Genomic DNA, 20,657 nt, shown 5'->3' with positions numbered 1-20,657 from the left:
TGAACTACATTGCACTACCTGTGCAGGAAGTTTATTCTATTCATTAACTACACGGTTGGCAAAGTTGTTTCTACCTACTTCCAAATTTAATCTATTTCCGGACAGTTTGAGACCATTGTTTCTTGTCTGATTCTCATTCAATGTGAAAATTTTGTCACTTTTGATGTTGTCAATTCCCTTTAAAATCTTAAAGACCTGTATCAAGTCACCTCTGAGTCTACGCTTTTTTAGGGAAAACAGATTCATGTGCTTAAGTCGATTTTCGTATGATTTATTTTTGATATTTGGAATCAGTTTTGTGGCTCACCGTTGTACTTTTTCCAGTCTGTCAATGTCTTTAATGAGATTCAGTGACCATACGGAAACAGCATATTCCAAATGTGGACGAACTAACGATTTATATAGCTTGTTAATGAGTGATGGACTTTTGAAATCAAAAGATCGTGCAATCAATCCCAGAATCTTATTTGCTTTCTCAGAGGCTGAAATACACTGCTTGGATGATTTGAGGTCGTTACTGATAATTACGCCGAGATCTTTTTCACTATCCACTTTTGTTAACGAATTTCCAAATAACTTGTAATCGTACTTACTGTTATTTTTACCTATGTGCATTACCTTGCATTTACTTGTGTTAAATTTCATTAGCCACTTTTCAGACCATCCCTTTCTCTTTGATCTTTTTAAGTTGGCAGACCTATACTTTAGTCTTTTCTCATATGGTTTATCTGTCCATCTGGGGACCAGTTTGTTTGCTGCCCTTTGTATTTACCTAGTTGTATTTTACAGGATGGGAACCATGATTGTTGTGACCCGTTTTCGTATCTTTCCATGTCCAGTTTATTCTTGAAATCATGTATAGTTCTGGCATTCACTGATCAATTTGTTCCAGACATCGATCACTCTGGGAAACTATTCTTTTTTAGGTCTCTTCTGTAACTGTCTTTCTTTAGTTTCTTTTCATGTCCTCTTGTTTCTCTCTTGTCCCATTTTAATAGGTCATCTCTATCAAGAACTTCTATCCCTTTCATAATTCTGAAAATGGTCAACAAATTGCCTCTTTCCCTTCTCTGCTCCAATGTTGACAACTGCAATTTCTCCAATCTTTGTTCATACGTCAAATTTGATAGTGTGGGTGCCATTTTTGTTGCTACTCTTTGGATTCTTTCTAATTTTCTTGTGTTTTTCTTTGTGCTAGGTGCCCACATTGATATAGCATATTCTAATTAAGGTCTTGTCAATGTAATAATTATTTTCTTAACCATCTCCTAATCCATGTAGTTGAAGGCCACTTTCATTGAACTTAATAAGTTGTAGATCTCTCCAAATAACATATTTACATGTTTTTCAGGTGTCAAGTCACTTGAGATGATTATTCCTAGGTCCCTCTCTGAGTTTACTTTTTTGACTACTTTGTTTCCAATCGTATATTTTTCCAAAACTCTATTTTTGCCTCTTCCAAATTCCATTATGCTACATTTCTTAATGTTGAAGTTCATTTCATATTTCCAGCTCCATTCCCATACTTTATCCAGGTCATCTTGTAGTGCTCTGCAATCTTCATCTGTTTTCACTCTATTGAGTAATTTGGCATCACCAGCAAAAAAGTTCATGTAACAATTTACTCTTTCATCCATATCATTTATGTATATGGCAAACATTAAAGGAGCCAAAACAGAGCCTTGTGGGACGCCACTTTTTACATCTTCCCATTTCGAATTTTTGTCTCTAAGTACCACTCTCTTTTTCTTCCAGTTAAGAAATCCTTCACCCATTCCAACAATTTCCCTTGAATTCCCCCTCTTTTTTAATTTTACTTATTCTTTTGTGGGGTACCTTGTCAAATGCTTTCTGCAAATCCAATAAGGCGCAGTCTGCCCATCCATCTCTTTCTTGTACAGGTAGTCATCGACTTACGACCGAGTTCGGTTCCGACAGACAGGTCGTAAGTCGATCTGGACGCAAGTCGGTCTATATATACAGTATATATTACCCTTTATATATATATATATATATATAATATATTGTATATTATATTTAGCATACTGAAATAATCTTAGCATCTTTGAACCATGTTGTATAGTATTTTTAACCTTTTTATAATTTCATATGATTTTCTTTGGGAAATGTAGCCTAGGCCTAAGCATATTGAATAAAATCCTATCATCTTTGACCTATGATATTTAATACTGTATTTGTTAGCCTTTTTATTATTTTACCATCAGACTTTCTTTAGGAAACGTATGCATACTGAATAAAATGTTATTATCTTTGAGCTACGTTGTTTAATATTCATTAACTTTTTTATAATTTTCGTTAGGAAACGTAGCCTAGGCCTACGCATGCTGAATAAAGTCCTGTCATCTTTGACCTACAAATACATTTTGTTGGTTACATTCAAATCATTGTAAAGCAAAATTAGGAAAAAAAAAAATTCAAAACACATTCTTTTCGTTTACGTACTGTACCAAAAATATTGTTATCGACAACAGACTAGGCATAAACAAAGTTTACTATTACATTTTATTAATCGCAAAACAAAAATACAAAATGCTGTACCGAACATTTTGTCATCGACAACAGACTAGGCATTAAAAAAAAAGAGAAAAAAATACTGTTACATTTTATTAATTGCAAAACACAGAAATACAAAATGTAAGGCAAAATTGGGAATTTTTAAAATTCAAAACACATTCTTTTCGTTTACGTACTGTACCGAACATATTGTTATCGACAACAAACTAGCCTAGGCATAAAAAGTTTCTGTTATATTTTATTAACTTCAAAACATATAAAAATACAAAAATAAAACATGCAATGCAAAATTAGGAGACATTTTACTTCAAACAAACAAAATGAAAGAATATTTAGCTGGCTGGGATGCTGACGTCGCCGGCAGCCTAACAAATTTAACCTACTTGCGTCTCACGGCGTGCGGAGTAATTGTACTGCACTGCCAGGCATAACATTGCAATTCTATTACTCTATTAAATGTTAGATATTATTGCACCATCTCGTGGTCGTAAAGTCAATCAGTCGTAAGTCACATAGGTCGTAAGTCGACGACTACCTGTATTATTTCAATTAGTCTTGAGTAAAAGCAGATTAGATTTGTGGTGCACGATCTTCCACTTCTAAAACCAAATTGTTTGGGGTTTATTATTTTGTCTTCTTCCAAGTGTTTCGTCCATCTGCTCCTGATAATCTTTTCACATATTTCTGCTACTGTGCTCATGAGGGACACCGGTCTACAGTTTGCAGGATGTTCTTTATTTCCTCCTTTATATATTGGTACTATGTTTGCATCTTTCCAATCTTGCGGCACTTTTCCCTCTTTTAGTGAGAAGTCTATTATCTTGTGTAGTTTATCTGTCAGTTCATCTATACACTCTTTCAGTATTCAATTTGCAATTCCATCTGGTCCGTGCAACTTTCTGACATCTAGGCTTTTTTTTGGTCTCTTATTTTCCTTTGTGTTATTCTTATTTCCTTCATCATGGGTGAACTTTCTAGTTGTCCATCCTCCCAGGGTTGTGAGCTCTCAATTGTAAAAACAGAACTGAAATGTCTGATCATAACTTCTGCCATCTCTGTGTCATCTATGTATTCTTCATATCCTTCACGCAATTTTATTATATCATGCTTATCCTGTAGTTTGTCATTTGTATATATGTAAAAGAGTTTCGGTTGATCTTTACATTTGTCTATGATATCCCTTTCATATTCTCTTTTTCTTTCCTGTATATGTCTACATATACATTTCTAAGTTTTATATATGTTTGCCATTTAGATGTTTTCCTATCTTTTTTCCAGGCTTTATCTCTCCTGGCTTTAGCCTCATTACATCTTTTGTTGAACCAACATTTTATATAAATCTCTTTTTGTTTCTTTTTTGGTACATATTTATTAATTCCTTCTTTGTACTTTTCTTAAAATATGTTCCATTTGTCTTCCATATTTGTTTCCTCTTTAGAAAACCTATCCTAATTTGCATTTGGAACAATTTCCTTATTTTTACAAAGTCTGTTTTGTTGTACATAAATCTTCTGTCTCTATGTTTATCATTTCTATCTATGTTGTTCTGTTCTTTTAATTCAAACTCTATCAATATATGGTCACTTTTTCCAATTGGTGTTTTACACTCCATTCTGTTCACAATATCTGGTTCAGAAGTTAATATCAGGTCTAGTTTTGGTGGTTCCTCATTGTTTCTATATCTAGTATTTTCCTTAACCCATTGTATTCTCTCAATTTTACTTATACCCTTCACTCAGTGTGGGAACCATACTACTGATCCATTTTACCTGATTTACCTAATTGTAGTATAGGAAAAGGACCAACGCTTATTGGGTCCCATCTACTATTCTTTAATTATTTATCCTACTTAATCTATATCCTTGATTTTCAGGTATCATACTTAGATTTGAACTCATGTATTGTTTGAGCTTAGGCTATATCACTTCCTAAACTATTCCAGATATTTGTGCATCTTTATGGAAAACTGTATTTCTTCACATCCTTTAGGTCATGGGAGCAAATTAAGAAAGACCATATTATGGTCTCTCTTAATTTGCTTCCTATGACCTCTTAAAGCCCTCCCATCTTAATCGGGAGTTCTCTTCTGTCAGTGCAATCTATCCCCTTTAGTGACCTCTTTCTCTTCAATCTTTCAAATTTGGCAGGCCCAGTACATTTAGTCTTTCCTGATATGATTTATCTGCCTGGCTAGGGACAAATTTGGTTGCCTCGTTTTGTATTCTTTTGATCTTTCTTATATCCTCTACTCTGTTTAAGGACCATACTACTGATGCATATTGCAGTTTTGGACAGATTGGTATTTCAATGAGTTTTTTCCATCATCTCTTCATTCATGGAGTGAAACACCACTTTGATCATCTGCATTAGTATGTATGTCTCTCCCACAATCTTGCTGATATGTCTATCAGATGATAAGTTGTCTTTTATCAGCATTCCCAAATCTTTCTCCTCTTGAGCTGTTGTAATGGATTCACTTCCCAAGGAGTGGTTTAAAGTTGGTCTTTTGCCACAACTGTCCATTTTCAGTACTTTGCATTTTTTGGTATTGAATTTCATTTCCCATTTTTGGTTCATGGAAAAATAGTGTCTAGATTTTTTTGTAATAGTCTACTGTCGTCATTTTTCACTTTTCTCTTGATTTTTGTGTCATCTGCAAACATATTGGCATAGTTTGTTGTTCCTTCCATCATGTCATTGACATACACAAGAAACATTATTGGTGCAAGCACTAAACCTTGTGATACTCCACATATTACTGCTTGCCATCTTGATATCTTATTCTTTACTACTATCCTCATGTATGTTCCCTTCAGTAAATCTTTCATGCATTCTAATAATTTGCCTCTCAGTCCTCCAATGTGCTCCAATTTCCACATAAGTCAACTGGATACTTTATCAAATGCCCTCTCAAGGTTGAGGTACAAACAGTCCACCCTCTCCTCTCTTGCAGCACATTATAATTTTTCACTCTTCTGTGAAAATCAACACCGTGTGAGATCGAAACCTTTATTGGTATGACGCTTCGCTTGTTACAGCTTTTTCAAGTACTGTACAGACATATGGCAAACACTCTGAGTACATATAGGCTGACGGGGAAGGAACTGGGAGAGGTTATCAGGGAGGGGTGGGTGGTAGGTGGAAGGGCAGAGGGGGGTGGGTGAGAAGGGGACGGGTGGGACTTGGTGGAGAAAAAGGAGGACATTTCGGACAGTTTGTTGAAATGGACTAAGGGGGACATTTCATACATTTGTATAATGCGGGTAACAGATGGATGATAGGAGGGGCGATGTTGAACATGCCTCTGTTCTGCTCAATGGTTTTGAAGCTTTGAATGGCGGCCGCTTCCAGGCATTTCCTCCTCACCCTGTCTGGTTCACTAAAAAGAAGCTCTGTGTTATCCCAATCCATCATGGAATTTCTGGAAGCAGGGCCTTTCTCAGATATCGTTCCTGGCAACGTAGTATGGCTTCAGTATGTGGATGACATACTACTAATTTCCCCCAGACAGTTTGACATCCCCAAACTCCAAGGGGCACTGAACGAGGTTGAGCCATCCATCCAGTTCACCTTGGAGGAAGAAGTCAATGATTCCCTTCCATTTATGGATATCCTTATTATCAAACATGATAATCTTTTAAAATTTACAGTGTACAGGAAACCAACCAATAAGGACGATTTGACTCACTTCCTTTTCCACCATGACCTCAGTATTAAGGAAGGTGTAGTTATAGGTTTCTACCTCAGAGCTTTCAGAATTTGTAGCCTGAATTCTTAGAGGACGAGTTTAGGCACATAAAGGAGGTCTTTCAGAAATTAAAATATCCAAAGTGCATCATCCACCAGTGCAAGAAAAAAGCACTCAAAATAATGGAAGGGCGGGAGCCAACGAAAGATCCAGCTAGGAGGCTTATCCTTCCAGCCAGCAGCGTCACCACCACCCTCACCTGGACACTTGGGCGTTGTAACATTCAGGTAGTGGGCCAGTCCAGCAGGACTATCAAAGAGCTCTCTAGAAGGAGTGACAGCCAGGACGAGATGTGGGAAAAAAACGCTGGTGTCTACCTCATATCCTGTGCTGGATGTGATAGAGTATATATCGGCAAGAACTCCCGTGACCTGAAGACCCGGATCCGGGAGCATCGCTATGATTACTGGAACAACATCACCACCAACGCCTGTGTTATCCACCAGAACACCAACAACCACCTGATGGATTGGGATAACACAGAGCTTCTTTTTATTGAACCAGACAGGGTGAGGAGGAAATGCCTGGAAGCAGCCGCCATTCAAAGCTTCAAAACCATTGAGCAGAACAGAGGCATGTTCAACATCGCCCCCGGTCCTGGAGCTGCAGCGTCTACGTCGTGGGACCACCCCCCAACCCCAAGAGTTGGGGGCCAAACGGCAGCAACTACCCCTGGCCACCGGCTCTACGCATGTGGCACCGATCCCCAAGAGGAGCTACGCCTACCTTGGGGAGTATCACAATCCTTTTTCCCAACATGCAATATTACGTTTTTTCTGCACCAAGGGGTGATTTTCCGGCGATCACCCCTCTTCTTCTACTTTTAGCTGGAGATGTAGAGAGCAATCCTGGGCCCACCACAAAATACACATGCCCAACATGCTCTAAACCCATTACTTCGAGCAGACAGACAAAGGGCTCAGTTCAGTGCAATATGTGCCATGGAATGTACAATGACACAGTGGGTCAGTGAAAACACCAAATACAAGAGTAATGAAAAACCACTGAGACTGAATTTAATATTTACAACAGAACCTGAAGTTGTGGATAAAATTGAATACAAGATATCACTTGGAAAGAATGACCATATACTTATAGAGACTGAGATGAAGGAAGAAATATATATGGAGAGAAATGAAAAGTATAGTAAAGGAAGATTGATGTACAACAAAACAGAATTTGGAAAATTAAAGAAATTCTTTCAGAATGCAAATTCAAATTTTTTTTTACATGGAAGAGACAAAAGTGGGAGAGAAATTGGAGATCTTGATGGATAATTATAATGGAGTGAATAGGCACATACCAAGACAGAAACAAGAGAGAGTGTACATTAAATGCTGGTTCAACGGAAGATGCAGTGAGGCAAAAGATAGAAGAGACAGAACTTGGAAAAGATGGAGAAAAGATAAAAAACCTTGAAAATGGCAAATATATATAAACTATAGAAATGATTATGTAAAAGTGTGAAGAGAGGAAAAAAGGAACTATGAAAAAGGCATTATAGAAAAATGCAAAGAGCAACCCAAACTATTCTATAGATATGTGAATGGTAAACTTAAAAATAAACAGGAAATGGTGAAACTACGCCAAGGATATACAGAATACACAGAAGAATTAGAAATGGCCGAAGTCATGAACAATCACTTCAAGTTGGTTTTTTAAAATTGAGTCTCCCTTGCCTGTGTGATTCATTCCCTGGCTCTATTTCTTCTTCATCCTCCTGAAATTCGGTTGTTACATGGTCATTTTTTCCTACTGAGCAAAGGTAGTTCAATGAACTGATGATGTCTGGCTCTTTGGTTAGTAACAGATCTAATCTTGTGGGAATGTCATCTCCTCTTACCCAGATCACTTCTTTTACCCATTAAGTCATTGTGTTCTCCTCTGCAATATGTAGTCTTCACTGTAGCCCTCCCTTAAGGATATGGTGACTCACTTCTTTTAGTTGTTATTTTCTTTCTGGGAGAATTAAAATGCTGTGTTCTATATATTTCTTCTGTTAAGTCGAATTGAGTACAGTGCACTCCCCAAAATTCTTCTGAGGAATCCCCCAAGAGCACATATACAAGTAGTGATTTCCTTATTCCAATGATCTTTAACTTTATATTTGATATCCTTTCCAAAGGGTGTGGTCTTACATTTGTGAACCAATTGAATTTTCTCATCCTCCACCCATTCACCAATCAGATAATGTTTCAAGTCTTTATGGCAATATTGTTTACTTAGAATAATCTCGAGTCTGCAAAATTCTCACTTAGGTCACAAAGGAACTTCATTTCAGCAATATGTAGCTATTTCAAGTTATTGAGCACAGCTATTTTATTACCTACACAAAGTGGACTTAGCCAGCTCACTTGAGCTGTTATTTATGAACGGTATTTGATTACCTACACAAAGTGAACTCAGCTCATTAGGCTGTTAATACAAACAGCCTACCTATAAAATGCAACAATTCATAATCTACCTCTCTACCCTCTTTTCTACCAGCTGCTTACAGGGCTTGGCAGCTACCACTTGGTCTTCCTGACCAATCCTTCTACTAGCCTCTTGCAGGGCTCCGCCCTACTACAATTCTCATGCTGGCAAGTGATGGATTATTTTTAATATCTTCATCTATTTGATTACAGTCAATGATGTTAAGGCAGTGATAATTAAGGAGGAAAAAAGAATAATTATGAAAAGAAAAATACCATAGTTATTATAAGAGTTGTTTGTTTATGTTTGAACTCAGTGGATGTAGCTTTCTTCTTTTCAAAGGTGGTGATTTTTCTGGGAAGGTAAAGTTGATATCTGTGAGGCATATTTTATCATTTATATGCATTGTACTCATGGTGTTAGCAATAGTGGAGAATGTCCCCGCATACATCTCGCACTTGTCAGAAACTGAAATTGGACCTTAACTAATTTTAATTTAGGATCTAATTCAGGACAAATAATGTTAGTATGAGTAACCTGGTTTATAAATATCTTTTCGTAGTGACAGTTCTGCATTACAGACATATTCTTAACTAGTGATGTTTCACAAGAATTTTTCAATGCTTCACAGAATACAAAAAGAGAAAAATGACACAAGTATAGATTCTTGTTTGTGATCTTACAATTTTTAAGGTCATCATAAATAATATATACATACATACATATACCAAGGCTTTTTCCCCATTTCAAGGGAGGTAGCCAAAAAGGGAAAGGCATAAAAACACTCCCACCCATTTCATCCCTAAATACACTCCACACCCCTCCCACCCTCCCTCTCATCTGAGCACCTCCTGGATGACGGGTCATCCCTGCACCCTGCCCACTGCCCTGGGTCAGAAGCAGTGTCGCAAGACACAGTACATCCACAGCAAGGCCGCTTCATTTAATTGGCGACCCCCCCCTCTCCGTCCCCCTTTGCATATAAGGTGAGGATGGGGAGAAATCCCTTCGGGCTGCGTCAAAATTTACTCACACATACTACCCCACCCCCCACCCATTCCTCCTCATGCAGTCACAACATCATCCATATACAACCATTCTCCACTCACCTCTGTCTTCCGTCCTCTCCCTTCCTTCCTCAACAGACATTCCCCTCTTCCCCAAAGCCCCCTTCACCCCATCCATCCACCTCATCCTAGGACGTCCCCTCATGTTCACTCCCTCCACGTCTGCCTTCCATACCTCTTTTACTAGTCTTTCTTCACTCATTCTTTCCATGTGTCCAAACCATCCTAATATTCTTTCATCAACCCTATCTCCCAAATCCTTTTTCACCCCTGTTCTCCTCCTCACCTCCTCATTTCTCACCCTATCCAGCCTAGTAACCCCCACCATACTTCTCAGACACCTCATCTCAAACACATTCAAACTCCTTCTCTCTTCTTCTCTTATGTTCCACGTTTCTGCCCCATACAGTGCTGTTGGCACAATCACTCCTTCATACAGTCTCCTCTTCGCATCCATTCCCAAATGTCTATTCCTCATTACACTCTTTAATCCACCAAGGCATTTACTCGCTTCTCTCAATCTACATTCTACCTCCACCTTCACTCCACCTTTTCCTGCTACACTTGCACCCAAGTATCTAAAACTATCCACTTCCTCCAGTCGCTCTCCCTTAATGTTCACTTCCAGTCTACTGCCACTTTCACCCCTTGTATATCTCATCACCTTACTTTTACCCACATTTATCTTTAGCTTTCTTCTATCACATACTCTCCCAAACTCTGCCACCAGCTTCCTCAATCCCTCCTCTGACCCTGCCACAAGTGCAGTGTCGTCCGCAAATAACAGCTGGCTCACCTCCCACTTTTCTCCATTTTCTTTAACCATCTCCAATCCCTGACCCACTACCCTAGCATTCACCTCTCGCACCACCCCATCCATGTATAAGTTGAACAATACAACAATCATTAATAATAATGATAATATTTTGGTTGAATTCACAAGTATTTACCTAGTTGTACCTAGTTGTATTTTACGGAACGAGAGCTATGCATGTAGTGACCCGTTTTCATAGCTCTCCACATTCATGTATAGTTTTGGCACTCACTGTTTCTCCATTTAGTTTGTTCCAGACATCAATCACTCTATGTGGGAAGCTATTCTTTTTCCAATCTCCTCTGTAACTATCCTTCTTTAGTTTCTTCTCGTGTCCTCTTGTTTCTCTTCTGTCCCATTTTAATAAGTCGTCTCTATCGAGAATTTCCATCCCTTTCATAATTCTGTAAATGGTCAACAAATCACCTCTTTCTCTTCTCTGTTCCAGTGTTGATAGGTGTAATTAATCCAATCTTTGTATGTCAGATTTGATAGTGTAGGTGCCATTTTTGTCGCTACTCTTTGAATTCTTTCTAATTTTCTTATGTTCTTTTTTGTGCTAGGTGCCCATAGTGTTGCAGCATATTGTAGTTTAGGTCTTATTAGTGTAATCATTATTTTTTTTAACCATCTCCTCTTCCATGTAGTCGAAGGGCACTTTCATTGATCTTAATAAGTTAAAAGTCTCTCAAAATAATTTATTGACATGTTTATCAGGTGTCAAGTCACTTGAGATGATCACTCCTAGGTCCCTTTCTGAATTGACTTTTTTGACTTCCATGTTCCCAATTTTATATTGACCCTATACTCTATTTTTTATTTTTCCAAATTCCATTATGCTACATTTCTTAATATTGAAGTTCCTCTCACATCTCTAAATCCATTCCCATATTTTGTCTAGGTCTTCTTGTAGCACTCTGCAATTTTCTTCTGTTCTTACTCTCTTGAGTAATTTGGCATCATCAGCAAAGAAGTTCATGTAACAGTTTACTCCCTCATCCATATCATTTACATATATGGCAAATACAGTATTAAAGGAGCCAATACAGAGCCTTGCAGGATGCCACTCTTCACATCTTCCCAGTTTGAATTTTTGTCTCTAAGTACCATTCTCATTTTTCTCCCACTTAAGAAATCCTTTAACCATTCCAGTAGCTTACTTTGTATTCCTCCTATTATTTCAATTTTTCTTATTAATCTTTTATGTGGTACTTTGTCAAATGCCTTCTGCAAGTCCAAGAAGGTGCAATCTGCCCAGCCATCTCTTTCTTGTATTATCTCAATTAGTCTCGAGTAAAAGCAAATGAAGCTTGTGGTACATAGTCTTCCACTTCTAAAGCCAAATTGTTTAGGGTTTACTATTTTATTTTCTTCCAAGTGTTTGGTCCTTTTGTTTTTGATGACTTTTTTTGCATATTTTTGCTACTGTCCTTGTAAGGGATACTGGTCTGAAGTTTGTAGGATGTTCTTTATTTCTTCCTTTATATATTGGTACTATGTTTGTATTTACCTAGTTGTATTTTGTGGGAAGGGGAGCTATGATTGTGGTGTCCCGCCATTGTATCTCGCAGTGTCTAGTTTGCTTTTAAATTCATGAATGGTTTTTGGGCATACTATTTCATTATCCAGTTTGTTCCAAGTGTCTAAAACTCTATGTGGAAAACTGTTTTTCTTCAGTTCTTTTCTATAGATATGTTTTTTTTATTTTCCAAGTCCTCTTGTGTTTCTCTTGTCCCAGTTAAGTAAGTCCTCTCTATCAAGTATCTTTGTGCCTTTCATGATTCTGTAGATGGTCAGTAGGTCACCTCTCTCTCTTCTTTGGTCCAGTGTCGGTAACTCCAGTTTAGCCACTCTTTCCTCGTATGATAGGTTTGCAAGTGCAGGTGCCATTTTTGTAGCTGCTCTTTGGATTCTTTCTATTTTCTTTATATTCTTTTTGGTACTGGGGGACCACAATGTCGCCGCATACTCTAGTCTAGGCCTTATCAATGTAACCAATATTTTTTTTATCATGTCTTCGTCCAAGTATGCAAATGCCACTTTTATTGATTTTAGCAAGTTGTAAGTCTCCCCGACAATTTTGTTAATCTGTTTATCATAGGACAAGTCGTTCGTGATGATTACTCCCAAATCTTTTTCGGATCCTACTTTCTTTACTTCCTTGGTTCCAATTGTATATTTTCCTGATATTCTGTTTTTGCTTTTTCCAAACTCCATTATGCTACACTTCTTAGTATTAAATTCCACTTCCCATTTCTGACTCCAGTTCCATACCCTATTCAGGTCTTCTTGCAGTGCTTCGCAGTCCTTATCAGTTTCTATTTTCCTTAACAGTTTGGTGTCGTCAGCAAAGAAGCTCATGTAACAGTTCACGTCCTCGTCCATGTCATTCATATAGATAGCAAACATTATTGGTGCCAGTACAGATCCTTGTGGTACTCCACTGATCACCTCTTTCCAATCTGAATGTTTTTCTCTGAGCACTGCTCTCATCTTTCTACCAGTCAGGAAGTCCTCCATCCATTTTAGTAGGTTCCCTTGTATTCCTCCTATGTGTTCCAGTTTTTTTTTAGTAGTTTTCTGTGTGGTACTTTGTCAAAGGCTTTTTGCAAGTCTAGGAATGCACCCAATGAAAGAAATAGAAGTAACAAAGAATAAAATAATGAAACACTTAAGTAATCTTGATGTTAGAAAATCGCATGGACCAGATGAAATAGCAAACTGGATTTTGAAAGAATGCAGAAATGAACTGGCAGACAAAATACATAGCATAATAAATAGTTCCTTGAAAGAAGGAAAAGTTTCAGAAGATTGAAAAAAAGCAAATATAGTACCTATATGTAAAGGAGGAAATAAAGAAGACCCTACCAACTATAGACCAGTCTCTCTAACAAGTACAATAGCAAAAATTTGTGAAAGAATTATCAAAAGTAAATGGGTAAAATATTTAGAAAAAAACGCGTGCTAAATCCAAGGATTCAGACAAGGATGATCATGCATCACTAATTTAATATGTTTCTATTCAAGGCTAATAGATATAATACAAGAAAGAGATGGATGGGCTGATTGTGCATTTCTAGACCTAGAAAAAGCTTTTGACGAAGTACCACATAAGAAGTTGCTTAAGAAATTAGAAACTGAAGGAGGAATACAGGGCAAACTGCTTAAATGGATGGAAGACTTTTTGCAAGAAAGAAAAATGAGAGTAGTGATAAGAGACCAACACTCAAAATGGGATGACGTAATAAGCGGTGTTCCATAAGGAACAGTTCTGGTCCCAATAATGTTTGCTATATATATTAATGATATGGATGAAGAAATTGAAAGTTATATGAGCTTCTTTACAGATGATGCAAAGCTATTAAAAAAAGTGAACACGGAAGAAGATTGTGAGTCACTACAGAGTGATCTAAATAAAGTATGGGAATGGAGTAGGAAGTGGGAGATGGAGTTCAATACTAAAAAGTGTAGTATAATGGAATTTGGAAAAAGCAAAAACAGAATAACAGGATCATATAAATTGGGAGAAGAAGGAATAAAAAAAGTAGAAAATGAGGACCTGGGAGTCATTGTTATGAATAATATGTCACCTGAGAAACATATAAATAAGATTTTTGGAGAAACTTATAATTTAATAAGAACAATCAAAGTGCCATTTACATACCTGGATGAAGAAATGGTGAAGAAAATTCTAACCACTGATAAGACCAAGATTGGAATATGCAGCGACGATGTGGTCACCAAGTACAAAAAAAATGTATAAAAAAACTTGAAAGAATACAAAGAGCAATTACAAAATTGGCACCAACACTCTCAAAACTATCATATGAAGAGAGACTAGCAAAACTTGAACTACAGACACTAGAGCAAAGAAGAGAGAGAGGAGATTTGATAGCTATTTACAGAATCATGAAAGGCATAGAAATTATTGATAAAATGGGATGCCAGAAATACAAGAGGGCACGGAAAGAAAATCAAGAAAGACAGCTATAGAAGAGATCTGAAAAAGAACAGCTTTCCTCACAGAGTAATAGACAGTTGGAACAAGTTAGATGAGAAAGTGGTGTGTGCAAAAACAATACATGAATTTAAAAATAGTTTAGATAAAATGAGATATAAAGACGGGACACCACGAGCATAGCTCTCCTTCCCGTGAAATACAATTAGGTAAATACAATCAGCCCATCCATTTCTTTCTTGCACTATGTCTATTACTCTTGAGTAGAAGCATATTAAGTTTGTGGTGCATGATCTTCCTTTGTATCTTTCCAATTTTGTGGTACCTTTCCTTCTTTGAGTGAGAAGTCTATTATCATGTATAATTTGTCTGTCAGTTTGTCCATACACTCTTTCAGTATTCAATTTGCAATTCCATCCGTTCCATGCGATTTCCTGACATCTAGTTTTTTTTTATTTGATCTCTTATTTCTGTGTTATCTTTATTTCTTTCATTATGGGTGATCTTTCCTGTTGTCCATCTTCCCAAAATTGTGAGCTCTCTATTGTAAAAATAGACCTGAAATGTCAGATTATAACTTCTGCCATTTCTGTGTCATCTATGTATTCTTTATCTGCTTCACGCAATTTTACTATTTCATGTTTATCCTTTAGTTTTTCATTTATATATCTGTAAAAGAGTTTAGGTTGATCCTTACATTTGTCTATTATATCTTTTTCAGTTTCTTTTTTCTTTCCTGCATATATTCAAATATTTGTTCCTAAGTTTTATATATGTTTGCCATTTGGATATTTTTTTGTCTTTTTTCCATTTTTTCCAGGCTTTGTCTCTTCTGTCTCTAGCCTCACTATGCCTTTTGTTATACCAACACTTTATATAAATATATTTTTGTTTCTTTTTTGGCATATATTTGTCAATTCCTTCCTTGTACGGGTACTTTTCTTTGAATGTGTTCCATTTTTGTTTCCTCTTTCGAGAATTTATCCCAGTTTGTGTTTTGGAAATTTTTTCTTAGTTTTACAAATCCGTTTTGTTGTACATTAATCTTCCTTCTCTATGTTATCATTCCTACCTACATTGTTCTGTTCATTTAATTCAAACTCAATTAGTATATGGTCACTCTTTCCAGTTGGTGTTTTATACCCACAATGTTGTGGCATATTCTAATTTAGGTCTTATCAGTGTGGTATCATATGCTTGACAAAATGAAAAACTTTTTAGGTGGGTCTTAAAACTAGCAAGTATTGACTACTGCTTTACCCTAAATGGCAGCTTGCTGTAAAGGCAAGGAGCAGCATAAGCAAAAGATCTCTTGGCAAAAGCTCTATAATTTACTGCCCTTGGTTCATAAAGTCTGTGTCTTCACTGCTCCACAGAGACATCTCTATTTCAGTCTCAGGTCTGGATATCATGTCAACAACAGAGGTGGGCGCGCGAACCTTTTTTTGGGTTCCGAATTCGAACCCGAATCTTCGCCGGTTTTGGGTTCCGAACCTCCGAATAGCGAACTCGATTTTCAAAATTTCGGTGCTAACGTTTATTCCGAACATTTGTCCGCGAACCTCCGAATCTTTAAAAAATAGCAAAGCGAACATTAATTCCGATACCTTCCGAACATTTCCAAACCTAAATCTTACTCATTCCGAATCTCCGAATCTAAATTTAAAGCTTTCCGATTAAAAAAAGTGTTGCTTAAGATATCTACATTATTTATTAAACAAATTATTACTAGAAAAACAAATTATTAATACAAGACAGTAAAAAGTAAAAACAAAAGTTCACAAAACAAAACAGTAAAACCATTTAAAAAAAAAAAATTCACAACACTTCAGTCTTCACTCTTCACTTTTCACAGATTCACTCTAACTTGTCGGCCCTCTCTCTCTCTCCCTCTTAACCAACTTCAAGTTTTCCTTCATGAAGGTCAGGTTCTCAAAGTTCAGATTGGTCAGAGAGGCTCGCTTTGGCCTCAAAATTCCGAGCCGAAGCTGAAGAGTCGTTCAGCTGAGGCAGACGAGGGCAGGGGAGTGTTATACTTGATGAAACAGTTCACCCAGTGCTGCCTGTGCTCCTTGGGGAAGTTTGCCGGGGAGATCTTCATGATGCTTGTGCCGAGAATGGCGCCCCAAGTGTCTACTTCCTTGCCGACCTCCTCCTCCAGGTTGGCCACCACCACAGGCTCCTCCTCGTCCTCAAGAAGGAAGGCAAACTCGTCGTGCTCGCTGGTGTGGCTGGCCACAGACTGTGGCCTGGAGGTGGGCTGGCTGGAGGCAGAGGCCACATCCCCCTCCTTGGACCTGATTTGGGCCACAAGGTCCGACACCATCTTGTCCCTCACCAGGTTGTACAAGTCAGGATTTGTCCTGCATATGTACTTGACCATCTTTAGACGGAACCTGGGGTGGAAGGCAGTCGCAAGGAGCTTCTCCTGGTCCTCAAACATGTGTTGAAACCTGAAAAGATTAAGATATGAGTTAATTTAATTATTGATTAATGATTATTATTTTTTTTTTAATTTCAATTACTATAAAATATTATATTATTTTATTATTTATATAATTATATTATATTATTATTATTATATTATATTATAATATTAAAAAATATCTACCTTTCAGTGAAGCCCTTTTTGTGTCTGCCATGGTGCTCCTGTGTCCCCAGGAGGTAGGTGACGAGGGGCTTGGCATGCTTGATGCTGTTGTTGTCCCTAAGCAGGTTCAAGTCCCTCTGGAGCACCATCAAGTTGGGAAGGAAGTTCCCCATGTAGGCATGCTGGTCTGACTGCATTTTGTCCAAAGCATTGGCAACTGGGGCCATAACTTTGATGTACTCGGCTTTGACCTCGTTGTCCTCGTCAACAAAGGCGGGGATCAGGTTGGGGCGCATGCTGGTGCAGAGATCATTGATCTTTTTACAGGTGTCCAGGTCCTGTAGCAGGCCAGAAAGCATCTTATGGCTGTCATAAGTTTTTTGCCAATAGCATCCTTTATCTCGTTGGCTGCGACAGTTCGGCGGCCCTGGGCATTCCATAAAGACTGTGCCTTGGTAGCCGACCTTCTGAAGATATTCCTGCCACCATGGTTCCATTGTGGGACCTGAAAAAAGAATATTTATTATTTAATATTTTATTACAATTCACAAATTAAAAACTAATAAATAATAATTTACATCTTTTTAGTTTTTACCAAAAGAACAATAAATTATTTAATATTTATAAATTATTAATTTATTAAATTAAAAAAAATATAATGATTATACTCACTTTGGAAACATCCTCAGACGCCAGGAGGTTCAGAGTGTGTGCACCACACCTCTGGTGTTTAGGCAGGCTAACCTCGGCTTCGTCAGCCTGGTCCAGGACCTCCTCCATAGATATGACCTGAGGCTCGTCAGCCAGCTCTTCGTCAGGCTTGTCCTCGCCAGGTTGTATGACGACATCCTCTTGTGCAAAGTTGACAAATGCACTTATATAATTTGTGCCATTGTCTGTGGTCGTGCAGAGAATCTTGCTGCTGATGCTGAAGTCCTCATGCAGCTTGCTCAAGGACCTCGCCAAGTACTCGGCTGTCTGGCTCTCCTTCACCTCCTTCATGCCCAAGACTGCAGTCGTCCTCTCCAGGGTGGCCTTGTCCAACCACGAGACTGTGGAGCCTATGAAGGCCCGGTTGTGGCTCGACCAGCTGTCGGCAGTGGTGGCCAGGTAGTCCTGCTTGGACATGATCTGGGTGAGCTCATTTTTGGCCCTGGCGCTCATAGGCTTGATGTCGTCGCCAAGATTTTTCCTGGACGGCAGCTTGAACTGAGGGTTCAGGTAGTTGAGGAAGGCCCTGAGCGCCTCTGACTCTGTTGTTATGGTGGGCAGCATGTCGCGGATAATCAACTGAAACATAAAAAAGATGTGTGAGTATTTGAAGTTAAAAAAAAAATTATAGATTATTTTTATTTATTAAAGTTAATTAATTTATTAAATTATTTTCATACTAAAACAGAACTTTTAAAAGTAAAACTTACCTCATAAAACAGGTCAAGGGCCTTCTGCTGGTCAACCCTCTCAGCCATAGCCTCCTCAATACAGCCCTGCCTGAGGCTTTTGGCATCCCGACCACCACCAGAAGCAGAGCGGCCACGTTTGCTGCTGCCATCTAAGGCTGCTTTTAAGGCAGGACTATCTAAAGGGTGCTTGGTGGCATAATGCTTCTTTAAGTTGCTGTTGGTGTCATTCTGAAGCTTCAGCCTCGCAGTGGAATTTTTCTTGGCGCAGAGGGCAAACCCGGCGTCCCTGCCGACACCACACTTGAAGAAGGGCTTGAGAATGTCCCAGTCTCTGTAGAGGTCCCTTTCCCTCCTGGAACCGTGACCTCCCTCGGCTTGCTCGGCCTCGGTGTCGGCAATGTCCATGTCCTCGGCTCGACTTGTGCCAGGCATCAGCTCCGGACTCGAAAACTCTGGCAGTTGGATATCGCTGGCGTCAGATTCACTCTCAGCGAGGCCGCTTGGGTTCGTGGACCTTGGTGTGTCAGACTGAGCACTTGGGTTTCTCGACCTTGGTGTGGATGTCACGTACTTATCCATTGTCAGCGGTGAGTGTGATGTGAGTAGAGTAGTTTAGCCTCCTTGGGTGTCCTCTCCAGAGTGTTGTCAGTGCAACGGTTGAAGAATGTCTGACTATTGTAGCACTGTTTAACTAAATCGTAACTTACGGGACGCGGTGACAAGAAAGTCTGCAGACTGTGCAGATTTGTAAACACTAAACAAGTGCTCTGATTGGCTGCTGCAGTCACCGGCGCATGCGCGGTGGCTGCGCGTCACTAACAAGCGTTCTGATTGGCTGGCAGCCAGCTGCGGTCACAACATGACGAGTCTGTGTGGTACAGATAAAGCAACGAGTTAAACACCACGAGTATATTTCCAAGTTCAAAGAAGGGCAGTCCAGGTAGTACTACTAGTCTTTGTTTCGCATTATTACACACAGTCACACAGGCTTGCATATCGAGCACATTTCGAGCAGTGGTCATTTGAGACACACACACACACACACACTTACATGCCCATACTGAAATAGAAGTAGAGAGAAGTGATAAAGTAAAACACAATGCTAATGGTCAAAGGCGTCACCACATCTGTATGCCGCGGAAAAGTTGAAAACCAATGTTTGGTCGTCTTCGTTTTTTCGAATTTTTCCCGGGATACGGAGGTTCGGATTCGCGAAAAAAAGACGTTCCGAACCCGGAAGTCCGAATATTTTTTGACGTCGGTCCGAATCCGAACCTCCGAACCCAAATCCGGGATTTTGCCGGTCCAAACAAATCCGCGGATAAAGGTTCGCGAACATTTGTTTGGAACGTCCACCTCTGGTCAACAATATACTAAGGTTGCTTGAACATTATGGCCTTATATACTAACAAGCAGACTTTAAATCCTATGCAAAGATCCCCCAATGAAAGAAAGAAATGTAGCACCAAAAGAAATAAGGAATGTCAGAAAATCACAAGGTCCAGATGGAATTGCGAATTGGATACTAAAAGAATGTATAGATGAGGTAGAGGACAAGATATATAAAATAATAGATTGCTCGCTCAAGGAAGGAAAGGTACCACAAGATTGGAAAAAAGCAAATATTTTACCAATATATAAAGGGGGAGAAGAGGAAGACCCAACAAACTATAGACCAGTCTCTCTTACAAGTACAATAGCTAAAATATGTGAAAAAGTTATCAAAAGTTGTTGTTGTTGTTGTTGTCGTTCCCTAGACTGTCTGTCCGAGCAGTCCCGTCTCCCCAAGGAATGCTACAGCCGAAACTGGGTTTTCCCACTAATCCTTTATAGAGTGTATGTTGTGTTGTTTGCGTGCATGATTGTGTATAATGCAGTCTTCCAATGTGTGTTGTATGGTATGGGGTGAAGTGTTACATCCTGGGCAGCTGTTCACAATGCGGTCATCCAGCCTCTTCTGGTAGCTTAGAAGTGCTGGGTGGTGGCCGCACCACAGTCTGGCCAAGTGGACTCTGTCCTTTCGTGGGAGAGAGGATTCAGAAGGGTGGATATCAGGGGTCTGGCATGCAGCAATGTGTTGTCTTTCAGTGTGTTAATGGAGTGGAGATTATGAATATGTTTCCGGAG

General features: G+C 38.8%; 2 protein-coding genes across 14 annotated transcripts in view; one reads left to right on the top strand and one right to left on the bottom strand.

Annotated features, from left to right (window-relative positions):
* Nucleotides 1-20,657, top strand: part of LOC143039374 (uncharacterized) — a 1,426,499-nt gene that overhangs the window by 823,055 nt on the left and 582,787 nt on the right. The gene's annotated exons all lie outside the window — the stretch shown is intronic.
* On the bottom strand, nucleotides 16,491-17,655 carry LOC143039182 (uncharacterized). The gene is made up of 2 exons (XM_076209040.1): nucleotides 17,149-17,655; nucleotides 16,491-16,990 (listed from the first exon to the last, which is right to left on the bottom strand). The coding sequence occupies exons 1-2, from the start codon at nucleotides 17,622-17,624 to the stop codon at nucleotides 16,507-16,509; spliced, it is 960 nt and encodes a 319-aa protein (XP_076065155.1). The 5' UTR covers nucleotides 17,625-17,655; the 3' UTR covers nucleotides 16,491-16,506.

This window comes from Oratosquilla oratoria, chromosome 26, assembly GCF_046742065.1.
Source record: "Oratosquilla oratoria isolate Oo_2021 chromosome 26, ASM4674206v1, whole genome shotgun sequence".
NCBI classification, from domain to species: domain Eukaryota; kingdom Metazoa; phylum Arthropoda; class Malacostraca; order Stomatopoda; family Squillidae; genus Oratosquilla; species Oratosquilla oratoria.
This window is presented reverse-complemented; position numbering and strand designations above follow the sequence as displayed.

Coding starts and splice junctions, on each gene's coding strand:
- LOC143039182 (XM_076209040.1), bottom strand. CDS start 17,624: ATGGAACCATGGTGGCAGGAATATCTTCAGAAGGTCGGCTACCAAGGC. Junction 16,991..17,148: donor AAAAAGGGCTTCACTGAAAG/GTAGATATTTTT, acceptor TAATCTTTTCAG/GTTTCAACACATGTTTGAGG.